This window comes from Hippopotamus amphibius, chromosome 14 (genome assembly GCF_030028045.1).
Source record: "Hippopotamus amphibius kiboko isolate mHipAmp2 chromosome 14, mHipAmp2.hap2, whole genome shotgun sequence".
In the NCBI taxonomy this organism is placed as follows: domain Eukaryota; kingdom Metazoa; phylum Chordata; class Mammalia; order Artiodactyla; family Hippopotamidae; genus Hippopotamus; species Hippopotamus amphibius.
The window spans coordinates 80454040-80468460 of record NC_080199.1 but is presented as its reverse complement, the minus strand read 5'-3'; the positions used below and the strand labels follow the sequence as shown (position 1 = coordinate 80468460).

Below are 14421 nucleotides of genomic sequence, written 5' to 3'. Positions count from 1 at the left end.
ATGAGTGGTCCCTACAGGTTGATTTTACAGCTTCAAAATGAAGAGCTATTTATTTATTTATTTAGGCTATTTGCCTTGTGGTCCCAAAGCTGTTAAAATAAACAATTTCTTTCTTAAAGCAGGTAACACAGAAAAATACTTTCTAAGTTTGAATCCTGTTGTAGAATTCAGCATACTTGGGAAAATGCAAACATACATTTTCGTGTACATAGTTCCATCATTGTGTTGTATGTATTCTTTTCCAGATTCTTTTCCATGGTAAGGTAGAAGATGATAAATGTAGTTCCCTGTGCTGTACAGTGTGTCCTTGTTTACCTACTTTACATATAGTGGTGTTTATCTGTTAATCCCAAACTCCTAATTTATTGCTTCCTCCCTTTCCCCTTTGGTAACCATAAGATTTCTATATCTGTGAGTCTGTTTCTGTTTTGTAAGTAAGTTCATTTATATTATTTTTTAGATTCCACATAAAAGCAATATATGATGTTTGTCTTTCTCTGACTTCACTAAGTGCAATATTCTCTAGGTCCATCCATGTTGGTGCAAATGGCATTATTTCATGCTTTTTTATGGCTGAGTCATATTCCATCATATACATATATCACATCTTATTTCCATTCATCTGTCGATGGACACTTAGGTTGCTTCCATGTCTTGGCTGTTGTAAATAGTGCTGGTATGAACATCGAGGTGCATGTATCTTTTTGAATTAGAGTTTTTGTCTTTTCCAGGTGTGTGCCCACAAGTGGGATTGCTGGGTCATATAGTAGCTCTATTTTTAGTTTTTTAAGGAACCTCCATACTGTTCTCCATAGTGACTGCACCAATTTACATTCCCAACAGTGCAGGAGGGTTCCCTTTTCTCCACACCTCCTCCAGTATTATTTATAGACTTCCTAAAAATTTTTATTTATTTTTGGCTACATTCAGTCCTCGGTGCTGCACGGGCTTTCTCTAGTTGTGGCAAGCAGAGGCTACTCTTCATTGTGGTGCACGGGCTTCTCAGTGTGGTAGCTTCTCTTGTTGTAGAGCATGGGCTCTAGGCACATGGGCTTCAGTAGTTGAAGCACATGGGCTCAGTAGTTGTGGCTTGTGGGCTCTAGAGCACAGGCTCAGTAGTTGTGGCACATGGACTTAGTTGCTCTGTGGCATGTGGGATCATCCCAGACCAGGGATCGAACCTGTGTCCCCTGCATTGTCAGGCGGATTCTTCACCACTGTGCCACCAGGGAAGTCCCTATTTGTAGACTTTTTGATGATGGCCATTCTGACCCATGTGAGGTGATACCTCACTGTAGTTTTGATTTGCATTTTTCTAACAATTTGTGATGTCGAGTGTCTTTTCATATGCTTGTCTACCATCTGTATGACTGTCTTCTTTGGAGAAATGTCCATTTAGGTCTTTTACCCATTTTTTGATTTTTTTTTTTTTATATTGAGCTGTATGAGCTTTTTATATATTTTGGAAAGTAAGCCTTTGGTCGCATCATTTGCAAATATTTTCTCCCAGCTTGTAGGTTGTCTTTTGTGGTTTTGTTTATGATTTCTTTTGCTGTGCGAAACCTTGTAAGGTTGATTAGGTCCTATTTGTTTATTTTTGCTTTTATTTCTTTTGCCTTGGGAGACTGACCTAAGGAAACATTGCTTCTGTGGCTTGCCTTTTCACTGTCTTGATAGCATTCTTTGACCAAAAAAGGTTTTTTTGTGGTTATCTAGGGGATTACAGATAACATTCTCATATCTATTTTGAATGGAAGCCAGCACAACTGAATTGCATACAAAACCTCTACATTTCCACCCCTTCATGTTTTGTTGTCACAATTGAGTCTTTATACATTGTATATCCATTGACATAGCTTTGTAGTTATTTTCTGTATGTATTCTTTAAATCCTGTGGAGAATAAAAAGAGGAGTCATAAGCCAAAATGGCAATAATAATACTTTTTACATTTGTCCATGCGTTTACCTTCTCCAGAGATGTTAATCTTTTTATGGCTTTGGGTTATTGTCGAGCTTCCTTTCATTTTAACCTGAAGGACTCCCTTTAGCATTTCTTGCAGGGCAGATACATTGGTACTGAACTCACTTAGCTTTTCTATCTGGGAAAGTTTTAACTTCTTCCTCATTTTTTGAAGAACAGCTTTGTTGTGTATAGAATGCTCAGTTGGCAGGTTTTTTTTTTTCCCTTAATGTGCTCTAAATGTGTCATCCTACCTTCTGGCCTCCACGGTTTCTGATGAGAAATTGATAATCTTACCAAGGATCCCTTGTACATGACAAATCATATTTCTGTTGCTGCTACAAAAAGAATCTCTATTTGTCTTTTGACAGTTTGATTATAATATATATAAAGAACTCACACAACTCAAAAGCAAAAAACCCCAAACGATCTGATTAAAAAATGGACAGAGGAACTGAATAGACATTTTTCCAAAGAAGACACACAGATGGCCCATGGGTACCTGAAAAGGTGCTCAACATCACTAATCATCAGGAAAATGCAAATGAAAACCACGAGATATCATCTCATACCTGTTAGTGTGGCTATTCTTGAAAATACAGGAGATAACAAGTAGTAGCAAAGATGTGGAGAAAAGCAAAAACCCTTGTGTATTGTTGGTAAGTATGTAAATTGGTGCAGCCACTATGGAAAGCATATGGAGTTTCTTCAAAAAATTAAGAATCCACTAATTCGAATTCTGGGTATTTATTTGAAGAAAATAAAAACACTAATTCCAGAAGATATATTCACCCCTGTGCTCAATGCAGCGTTATTTACAATAGCCAAGATAAGGAAGCAACCTAAGAGTCCATCAGTGGATGAATGGATAAAGAAGATGTGTGTGTGTGCACGTGCACATACATATATGTATCTATCTATATCTATATATATATAATGGAATATTATTCAGCCACTAAAAAGAACGAAATCTTGTGAAGCTTATAGGTGCAGAGAACAGATTGGTGGTTGCTGGAGGTGGAGATTGAGGTTGTGGGTGAAGTGGGTGAAGGGAGGCAGAAGGTACAAACTTCCAGTTATAAAATAAAGTCATGAGGATGTAATACAGAGCATGGTGATCGTAGTTAATAATACTGTATTGCATATTTGAGAGTTACTGAGAGAGGAGATCTTGAACGTCCTTATCACAAGAAAAGTTCTGTAACTATGGTGATGGGTGTTAACTAGACTTATTGTTGTGATCACTTTGCAATATATGCAAATATCAGTTCATGATGTTGTACACCTGAAACTAGCATAATGTCATATGTCAACATACCTCAATTTTAAAAATAAAATTAAAAATTTTTAATTAAGATTAAATTTTTAAAAAAGAGAGTTGGGCATTTGAAAAAACAGCCACCTCTCCCAGTCTTTGCAGACTGTCTGTTTGCCTGTGCAGTTGAGTCTTTGGATCAGCGTAGGTAAAGGCTTAAGGTATTTTCTGGTCTTCTCTGAACACGTATCTTGCATGGGTGTGGCTTTTTTGACTCCTTTGTACTCTTAGCTGCTTTAAAATATCTTAATTTCCTAAAGCATCTCACCCCAGCTTCTGCGAGAGCCTCAAGTGTTCTGTTGTGTGTCTTTATCTGCAATCTCTTGCCAGAGCATCTGTAGCTGCTAGTCTTTCTGCAGCCTTCCCAGGTAATCTCGGTTCCTTTTGCTGCCTGAATTACAGATTAGGTGAAACAGTTCTTCAGGCAGCCCCCAGACAAAGTAGGAAATTGCAAATAAGGTCTGCTGTGCTCACTTTAGAGGGAGGGCATTGGGAACTGTGCTGCTGCCTCCAGACCAGGACTGCAGCACGCTGAGGAGGGGTCTGGGAAAGGACAAGAAATGAAATTTCCTACTGATTTGAATGTGGATTTTTCTTGATTGTGCATTTGCCTCATTTCTGTATACCTTTGTCCATTTTCCAGAGTCCTAAAGATTATTTTAACCAGTTTTTGGCTGTCATTTGACATCTCCATTGGAGAACAAGGGCTTAGAGTTTCCTGGTCTGCCAGCTTGCTGACATGACTCCCTGGGCATGATTTTTTCAGGAATCATCTGGAGCTTGTAAAAATGACCATTTATCCCCTGAAGAAATGATTTTCATAAAGTATATATGTAATTACTAGGGGTTTTTTGGAATACTTCTTCACTTTCAGAGCCTGTGTCACATTCTTATTACCCTTCAGTGTGGGAAACTTTTTTTTGAGGCCAGATTTGATTTTGAGGAGATCATTTTTTTTATTTGATGAATAAAACGAGTAAGTTAGACATTATAATTTTTGGTACAAAATATCTTAATTTGCATAATAATTAGTTCCACTGTAGGCACAGAAAAATTTTTGATTAATGAGGCACAAGTTATGAAGGAATAACTCTGTAAGCTTCATAAATGATTACTTTGAAGATTATAGTTAATCAATAACTAAGTTTTGGTTTGGTGAAGTCTATTTTAAAGTCTCATTTTGAATGCATATAATACGTATCTGCCTTATGAAATTTTAAAATAAGCAGGTAGATCCTTGTGAGAAATGAATACAGATATGTCTTTGTAGTGGCAGAAGTGACTGCAGGATAGCCAAGATTTCTGGTACTTTTAAAAGTGATAGAATTGTCTAGGGTCTGTCTTACCTCTGCAATTCTGTGACAGCAGTATCTGTGACATGGTAACTGTATCCTTCTACAAAATTTACTTTTTTTCTAGTTATACATACATACATTTCAACTATAATAGATTTCAGTTCAATTGAATGCCTCATTAACCATTTTTTATTATTTAAGTTCATAAAATAGTGAAATTACCTTTTCAATACTGTTGAGTTACTATAAATTTACTTTCATAAAAATGTTAATGAAATACTGAAAAATAACTTTATCTTGAAGGAAAAAGAATCTGTGTGAAGAAGTAGTAAGAAATACAGATGATTATTTATCAAACATAATAATGGCTAAAAGCTACATTGAAGCGAAAAAAAATGATTTGGATGCAGCTATGAAGATAGCAAGAGAGTTAAAATCTGCACCTTCTCTAAGGGTATACTGTGACTTGAATCAGGTAATATTAATAGTTCATAATGTGAATTTTTTCTGTGGTAGCTTATTTTACCTACTTTGGAGTGTGATATTTAAGACTTAACAAGAAAAAATTGTTTTTCAGATTATCCTAATTTGTATTGGCATCAATTTAGAATTCTTAAGTGTTTGAATCCTAAGATAAACATTAATAAACTTGTTTGCCCTTTTATTATTATTTACCACTTAGGGAAATGGTGCAGTAAAGTCTTTATATAATGCACAATCTGAAAACAAGTAGGATAACATTGAGTCAAAAATTGTTTCTAGGACAGTTGAATAAAAAATGAGGACAAAATAAGAGTCTGCTTTCTTTTGGTATGACTGTCAACTCTTGACTTAAATTTATCAAGATGCCATTTAGGTTTTTCTCCAGTCCCCAATTGTGCATGTCAAGAGACAAGGTGCTTCAGCTCTGTCCTGTCATCTTATCATGTGCCTAGAGTTGGGCAGAAATAGAAACATGTCTCTTAGAGGTTGTTTGGTAGGATGAAGTTAATCGTCCATCCTCTTTGCGAATTTCTCTCTCGCTCCCTTGGGATACAGATCCTACTCTATTGTCTTTGAATGTTCAGGGCCTCATTACCCATAGGTAATCAGATATTTGGACTGAACTGAGGTATAAAATAGAAGCAATTGGTTTGCCTGCCTCCAAAGTCTTGAACTGTAAAGGAGAAGAGTTTGCCACCATCTTACTTGACCAGGCCTCCCTCCAGCTGTAGTTCTAAGAGCAGTCATAGTCAATTCCTGTGTATTACACGTGAGACATTAGGAGGTGAGAAAAGGTAAAATTTGGTCTTTACCTTAGTTAGCCGCATTAGGAAGATGGGGCAGAAAAAAAAAAACATTTGAGGACAACAGTGCAGGTGCAAAATGAATCTGATGAGAATTTTCCCTGATTATGTAGCTGTATCCCATTTATTAACTAGTGTCTTTTGTTGTTATCTGTTAATACGTATCTCCAGATGATTTTAAATTTTTCCTGGGGAAAAATTCATAAACACTTATTTGCATCCCTCCCTTTACTTGCCTAAAATCACACCCTGAGTACATTAATTAGTGAAATACCTAAAAGGTATAGTAAAATCTTACTCTGTTTCAACAGTATTTATAACAAAACAAAATGCACCTATGAGTGATACTTCTCTTTTGATTTTAGATTATCCGGACTTTGAAGTTAACATTTGAGAGCGAATTGTCAGAAGTCAGTTCTCTAAAACTAAGGAACTCTCCCAAGTAAGTAAGTTATAATTCAGGAGAGCATGATAATAAAGTATAAAAATGTACTAGAGCCTAGATTTATTAAAGTGACAAGCAATTATAAATTGAAAATTTGGGTCAAAAATGTTACCCAAATTAGCAACGAAATTATAAGTGTAATTTGTGATAAATTAAAAAGCTGTTTAAATGTTCCATCTTTCAGAGGTTTTAATATTACAAGCTAATTTTTATTAGAGAAAGTAATAAACTTGTATCAGAACATTTTTTTATGCTAAGTATTTAATTTTAGGTTGAATATGAATTGCAGTGAGATTATCTGTATGTTCAGCAACATGGGAAAGATTGAATTTGTGGCTTCAACAAAGTGAGTATTTATAAGAATGGCAACATGCCATTAGTGTCTGACATGGCCTAAGGGACAGGAATAGTATTTAAGAGACAGAAACATTGATGTTCAGTGTAATATTTGTGATTCAAAAGGTGAAGAATAAGATAAAGGGCAAAATCGTTTCTATCAGTTAAATTCTACATAAAATATTGAAGAATTAAAAGACCTAAAAAGGGTTAGCATTCAATGATATATGTTCAAGTTATCTTTGAGAGTTGTTCATTCAGCTAGCATTGAACACGGATGTTGTGTTAGACACTAGCACCCTAGGTAGTGAGCTTTATGCAGAGAAGTTACGCTAAGTAGAGGATGACACAGGGAAACAATGCTGTGAGAGTAGTATGTGCAGAATCTAATGGAGATGCAAAGGAAGGGAATGACCAGTTCTGTGGGATGTAACAGGGGACTTGGAAAGAGGAGGTTTTATTTTCCTTTATCCATGAAAAGTGAGTAGCAGTTGGAAAGGAGGACAGAAGGGAGGCAGGCATCTTAGCAGAAAGAACTGTACAGGCAGTGAGAGAACACACTGTATTCAGGGACCTGCATGTATAATCCCATGCTACAGAGGATATATGCAGGCTGAATCTGAAAGACTTTGTATGCCATTGGGTGGTATTTGGACTTTATTTCCTAGACCTGTGCTATCCAGTATGGTAGCTGCTAACCATTTGTGGTCATTTAAATTTAAGCATAAATTAATTAAAACTAAATAAAATGAAAAATTCAGTTCTTTGGTTGCACTAGCTGCATTTCAGATGGTCAGTAACCATGTTTGGTTAGTGGCTGTCATACCGGATGGACAGTGCAGCACAGTTTCATTATCACAGAAGGTTCTGTCAGACAGCACGGCTGTAAGTAATAGAAAGCCACTAAAAGAGTTCCAGCATGAAAGTAAAAAATAATCAGGCTACATTTGTAAAAGATTACTCTAGTGACCACAGAGGATCCTTTGGAAGAATATGAGGCTGGAGCTATTGTATAAATAGTCTCAGCAACTGATGAGAAACCAAATGTAGGTAGTAGCACTGGAGAGGAACGGATAATGACAAATGCGGAATAGGGAAAAGTGGTGAAACTCAGTAATTGTTAGGGTGCGGGAATGAGAAGGGAAGCATCCTCAATGATTCATAAGTCTATCTTTAGTGACTAAGTTAATGAATTGTGGTATTATTCACCAAGATTGTAAATATAGGAAGAAAAGAAGTTGGGAGGGGAAGATAGTGGGGTATGTTGAGTCACTGTTGTTTACTAGGTATCTAGGGAGTGATGTCTGGAAGCAAGTGTGCTGTGTGTACTGAAACTTAATAGGAGGTTCTGTATTCAATTCTTGGTTTAGGAGTAGTCAGAATGTAAATGGTTTAGAAACCCCCCAAAGAAAAGAAGTTTATTCAGTTGTAGGTGGTATGACTCCTAGGGAAATCATCCCCCAAGAAGCATCACATTCAATACTTTGGGGAAATAATGCGGTTCCAGCACACAGCCTTACAAGCTCAGAAACAGACATGAGCAAACCTACTCTAAGCCAGGTAAACTCATGTAAGCCAAGTTCACAAAACTGACATATAGTCAGAATTCCAGTTTATTAATTTAGGGGGCAAATATAATTGCCACAGGAACTGGAATACTTACATTGGCATTCTTTTGCAGTATCCAGACAGACACAAGAAGCCAAATCATCGAAAGTTGCTTTGTTTGCAGGATTTTTTGAATAAAGGGAATAAGGTTTATCAAATAGCTGAGCAGTGTTGGTGCTAGACAGCTACATTCCTTGCCCCCAAAAGAAACTTCTGCCCATTGGAAAGACCTTGCTAGAGGCCTAGCATACCAGTCCTTTGGCTCAGGTCATCTTCCCCACACCTGGAGCCCTGTCCGCTATTTGCCTCTGTGACTTGACTTTTTACACTTTCGTGGATGATCATCTTTTCCAATCAGTACATTCCTCTAGGTATTTTCATACCTTGAATATGGTTACTATCAAATGTTTTTAATACCAAAAGGTATTGTCTCTTTAAAAGTCTGTATTGATCTTGCCTTGGTTTTAAATTTAACTCAGAAATCTTTTAAATTTCTTCCTAGTTTTTAGGGAAAGTATCACTGTGGCCTGCCTCTGCTGATTGCAGGTGGTGAAGAGCGGATTTGCCCAGTGAGAGCAAATATTGAAGTAGGTCACAGACAGTGCCCTGGAAAAAATATTAAATTTTAAGACAGGGAAAGGGTAATCTGCAAAAGGCAACACAAAATCGAGAAGGAGCAGGAATAGAGACAGGTAACATAGGTCTGCTGAATCCAGTTGGCTTTGTAGGTTCTTACTTCTGATTTCATTTGGCTTCTTAAATGATGATCTGTGAAGAAGCTAAATCTGTCATAGGTTAACTAAAATAAAAGCTTTCGAGACTCAATCTCATTTCTTTGATAGAATTTCTATACTTGTTGATTTGATAGCCTGTATCTGTGTGGATTTATGAAGAGGATAGAAAAATATGTAGGTTAGTGGCTACTGAATGATCATACCCAAAGGATTCAGACTCGTGATTTTTAGCCTAGGTGGAGGTTTCTAGTAATTTTCTCAGGATTGTACCTCTCACTGCTTCCTACACTTTATTTTTAAGCCAGTGAATTAAAAGAAATAATCTTAGCATAATTTAAAATCAGATACCTAAGCCAAATCAAAATTTGAATAATTGAAACTGAAAACCTATATCCACTGTTCTTTTAGGATCAGATCATTGTGACATGACTATATATCAAGTCCTCTTTCAGCTTCTTATTGATTTTGCCTCTTCTTGACCTTTTAAAACCCTTGGGATTGCTTGGGAATGGGCAGAAGTTTCTTTTGGGATAATGGAAATGTTCTAAAATTAGACTGTGGTGATGGTTACACAACTCTAAATTTAATAAAAATTATTGGATTTTATAGTGTGTAGATTATATCAATTATAGCTGTTTAAAAAAATACCTGTGGAACACCTATACAACTTTTTTTGTATGTGTCACAGTGCTGTCATATGGAAAGGAAATGATTTTAAAGTGGATATAAAAAAAATTATGAAATGATTTAAAGTAGCCTCCATATTTTTAAACAGATGTGATCCTCAAGAAAGTGAAATGGGACAGAATGTTCAAAAGAAATATGATCATAAAAAGGAATTTTCTTGTAGTGATACATACCCATCACTAGAAAAGAAAAAAGTTGACATTTCTATCCTAACTACTGAAGCCCCACCAACTCCTTTGCAATGGGAAACCAATGATGTGCATTTAGAAGCAAAAAATTTCCAGCCACAGAAAGAGATTGTTGCAACACCCTCTAAAACCATTGCTGCGCTGCCTCAGGTGGCATCTAGCCCTGATGTGATCATTGAAGAAATTATTGAAGAAAACCTGGAAAGTGAGTAAAAATACAAAAGGAAACAATGTATTGTGTCTGGAATTAGAAACAAAATTAGTACCTTTTTGTCCCTGTGCTAAACAAACATATTGCAATTATCTTACACCTCCTTCGGAGTTAACCTGCTGATTCCATGCCCCTACTTTCACATTTTCCAAAATTAGGATAATTTTTAATGCAATAATACAGCTAAACTCTAATATTTGGTTTAGGGTATTTGACTTTTTAGTGTTTCACATGCAAACCTCTATAAAAGATGAAAATACTGTAAATAAGTGAGAACCACATTGGTAGAAGCTGTCTGATGACTTTGTACTTAAATTTAAGAACAGCGTTTTTTAAATCTTTGTTCTGAGATACAATCCTTTATAAAATGAACTGTCATGAATATAGTAGCATCTATTAATAATGTTTGTTAACATTTAAATCTATCATAAATGATTACATTTCCAGTGTTGGTGTTCTCCCCGTCAGCATCAGAGTGAGAGGCTGCTGTGTGTAGTTACACTGTCAGTCTTCTTTAGGACCATGTTCAACATCTGCTTTGGTTTTCTCCTCCCCCCCACTCCCAATATATTTTATTGGTTGACTTTCTGGACTGATGTTTTGAATACAAAACAAGGACATGCTGTTTTCTCTCATTTCCATGATATCATTATCAGTGATTATCTTGGTATGTTGAGAACTGTCAGGACTTTGCCTGCTGATACAAGGGGGTCTTGCCATTCCAGCATTTTGCCAATTCAAGTACAGCTTTTTAAACACTATGTTAAATATGCCATTGTTAATGTCATAAAACTAATATAGTTGCCTTTATTTCCTATTTTGATGAAGCATGCTTCACAGATTATCTTGTGGAGACACCTAGATACCCAAAAAAGCCTCTTCAGAAAAAACCATCTGTTCCTTTTGGATCAAAAGCAGGTACTTTAACAACTCTGAACTTGATGTAGCAGAGTTCGATGTATGTATGTTAACTCTCATGGAGAGTGAGGCAGTGAGTAAAATAAATTTTACTAATAACTAAAACTTCTTTTTTTATTTTCTATTTTTTTTGGCTGTGCTGCATGGCTTGTGGGATCTTAGTTCCCTGACCAGGGATCAAACCCAGGTCCACAGCAGTGGAAGCGCTGAGTCCTAACCACTGGACTGCCAGGGAATTCCCAAAACTTCTTCCTTTTTAATGTTAAAAGTTCTGGCTGTTATTGGCAAGAATATTTCTGAAATTTATGGCACTCCTCTCAGCTGTCTTCCCAGTCACACACACTTATTATCTTCTTACTTGTCCTCCTTACGGGTATTATTCTTTGTGATCTGTATTGGGTACATAAAATGATCTGTTTGTTCAATTTTTATCATCTATACTTCAGTTCCTCCTAGTCTTTGTTTTTTAAACATTTTTACTAGATTTACTAGAATGTGTACATTGTTCAAAAATTAAATATATTAAGATGCCCTGTGAACCTTTTCCCCTAACCTATTCTCATTCCATTTAGTCTCTTCCTCCCTTCTAGAGTTTCTTTATGCATATTTGAACAGATACACATATATTATTTTTCTAACTCTGCTTTTTTGTTGTTTTTGTACACAAAACATAGCATGCCATATACAGAATTGTGTTCTTTTAATTTTTTTTTTTTTTTTTTTTTTTTTTTGACCACGCCACATGGCATGTGGGATCTTAGTTCCCCAACCAGGGATGGAACCTGTGCCCCCTACAGTGGAAATGCAGAGTCTTAACCACTAGACCACCAGAGCAGTCCCTTAATTCCTTTCTTAACATTGTAATCTGGAGATCTTTTTATGTCAGGAGAAACACTTGGCTTAATTACTACTGTATTCAAAAATTTTCTCACTGTCTTTTATCCTGCCTCACCCTTACTTTCACCAAAACATACATATCTCCCCCTAAATGCTGCTCAGTATGTTGGCTTTCTCAGACATTTTCTCATGCTTCTCTAGTCTGATAAGACTTAGGATTCAAAGTGGCTGTGAGCTGATTATTGGCTCTTTTAGTTGAGTACAGTTTAAACAGGGTTTGGGGGCTATACTGGAAATACTGTTATCAGTGGGTTCTGAGTTCCAATTATGTTTATAAATAAACTCTGAAGTTTTATTGTTATACAGTAGAGTTATAGTGTATTCTCTGACTTCGACCTAACTACATGAACTTCAGTTCCACTTATTTAACATATTTTGCAAATAAAATAAAATGTTTGCAGTTCAGGTTGCTAAAGAAATCGTGAAAGTGGGATTTATTTGTTTTATCAGTCTAGTTATATTTGGGGTTTGGATTACTCTTCTGTGGGGCCTGGATATTCTGGAGTTTGCAGTGCTACAAGACATTCTTTTAGAGGATATTGCATTCAGTTTTTGTGAATTCTTTCCTAACTTTTGGTTTATTTATTTTTTTTTATAAATTTATTTATTTTATTTATTTATTGGCTGCATTGAGTCTTCGTTGCTGCACACGGGCTTTCTCTAGTTGCTGTGAGCGGGGGCTACTCTTCATTGTGGTGCGCAGGCTCCTCATTGTAGTTGCTTCTCTTGTTTTAGAGCACAGGCCCTAGGCGCGTGGGCTTCAATCGTTGTGGCACATGGGCTCAATAGTTGTGGCTCACGGGCTCTAGAGCACAGGCTCAATAGTTGTGGCGCTCAGGCTTAGTTGCTCTGTGGCATGTGGAATCTTCCCAGGGCAGAGCTCAAACGCGTGTCCCCTACATTAGCAGGCAGATTCTTTACCACTGCGCCACCTAGGAAGTCCTATCTTTTGGTTTATTAATGTGGTTTAAATATTCTCATCCAGGTTCTCCAGAGCTAGTTTTTGTAAGCCATGTAATACATCCTTGCCACTTCTACATTCGGAGGTATTCACAAATAAAAGACGCAACAGTATTGGAAAAGAAGGTGAATCAGTTTTGCAGTAAGAGTGTACACCTTGATCCTTCAGACATTTTGGAGCTAGGTAATGAAATATTACTCTAAGTTAAAATATGAAGCTTATTTAAATATTGTAATATTGGCCAACCCATATACATTTTTTCATAATAAGATTTGTGTAAGCATAAAGGTTTTGGAATTATTTAATGTAAGTTAAATTTTATTTAGGTAACTTAGCAAAATATTCAAATTGACTGTTTTTTTCCCACTCAGAGATACCTAGTGGTAATATTATTACGGTATACAGCATACATAATTTCAACATTTTTTAATATATATCATTTGCCAAGTTTAATTGGAGTCATACTAACTTGGAGCTTGCTTTTTTTTAATTTATGGTTTAGCACCAAATATTGAATACAGTTCCCTGTGCTATCCAGTAGGACCTTGTTATTTATCCATTTTACGTATAATAGTTTGCATCTACCAGCCCCAAACTCCCACTTCATCCCTCTCCCAGCCCTCACCCCCTTGGCAACTACAAGGCTGTTCTCTGTCTGTGAGTCTGTTTCTGTTTCGTAAAAGTTCATTTGTGTCATATTTTAGATTTCACATATAAGTGGTATCATATGGTATTTGTCTTTCTCTTTCTGACTGACTTCAGTTAGTATAATAATCTCTAGGTCCATCCATGTTGCTGCAAATGGCATTATTTGGATCTTTTTATAGCTAATATTCCATTGTATATAGGTACCACGTCTTCTTTATTCCTTCATCTGTCAGTGGACATAAAATTGACTGTTGAGTGAGATATACACAAAAACTCCATTATGGAGTAAGGTGAGATATTTTTTAAATTACAAAACCCATGACAGATTATATAATTTGTCTCCTCATCTCCAGAGAAGATATTCCTCTAAGTGTTCCTTGTAGTATGACTGCCATCCCTTGTCTGTCCACATGTGACTGTTGAAGATGTCCTTGCACACCTGAATGAGAGAGATGCAGGGCAGTGGTATCCATTTCTTAGCGCCACTAAAGGTAGTTGGAAAATTTAATCAGTCCATCTTAATTCTAAGGCTGCATGTAATTTGCTGTAACTTAGGCTTTCATTGCAAATGTTTTCCTTATAACACTGTTGACTAAATTTGATTATACTCTGTAATAAGATGAAGCTATGATTTGTTTGATTTATTAATAGAGCATTTTTCTCATTCTGTTAATATCAATCAATGCCTTTATATAACTAATACCAAAAAGTATTATATTATCTGTTCAGCTTTATATAGTACTTCTTTAAAAGTGTTATTAACTCTCAGCTCATCTTTGTAGCTCATCAGAATATCAGAAGACTAGAATCATCATATACTTCTGATAAAGATGAATAATAATTTTTAAAGTTAAAAAATAGTGTTTAAATTATGAATATCTAAGAAAGGAAGTGTAGTGTTAATTTTTACAGCTGCAAATAATTCTCTAAAT

The 14421-nt window shown here is 36.0% G+C and overlaps 1 protein-coding gene across 1 annotated transcript in view; it reads left to right on the top strand.

Annotated features, from left to right (window-relative positions):
* The window catches only part of RNF17 (ring finger protein 17), a 111911-nt gene that overhangs the window by 18924 nt on the left and 78566 nt on the right, over window positions 1-14421 (top strand). The window contains exons 7-12 of the mRNA XM_057707219.1: window positions 4874-5045; window positions 6222-6298; window positions 6573-6647; window positions 9755-10059; window positions 10894-10983; window positions 12866-13024. Of these exons, the coding sequence (XP_057563202.1) occupies window positions 4874-5045; window positions 6222-6298; window positions 6573-6647; window positions 9755-10059; window positions 10894-10983; window positions 12866-13024 (878 nt within the window). The remainder of the gene's footprint in view (window positions 1-4873; window positions 5046-6221; window positions 6299-6572; window positions 6648-9754; window positions 10060-10893; window positions 10984-12865; window positions 13025-14421) is intronic.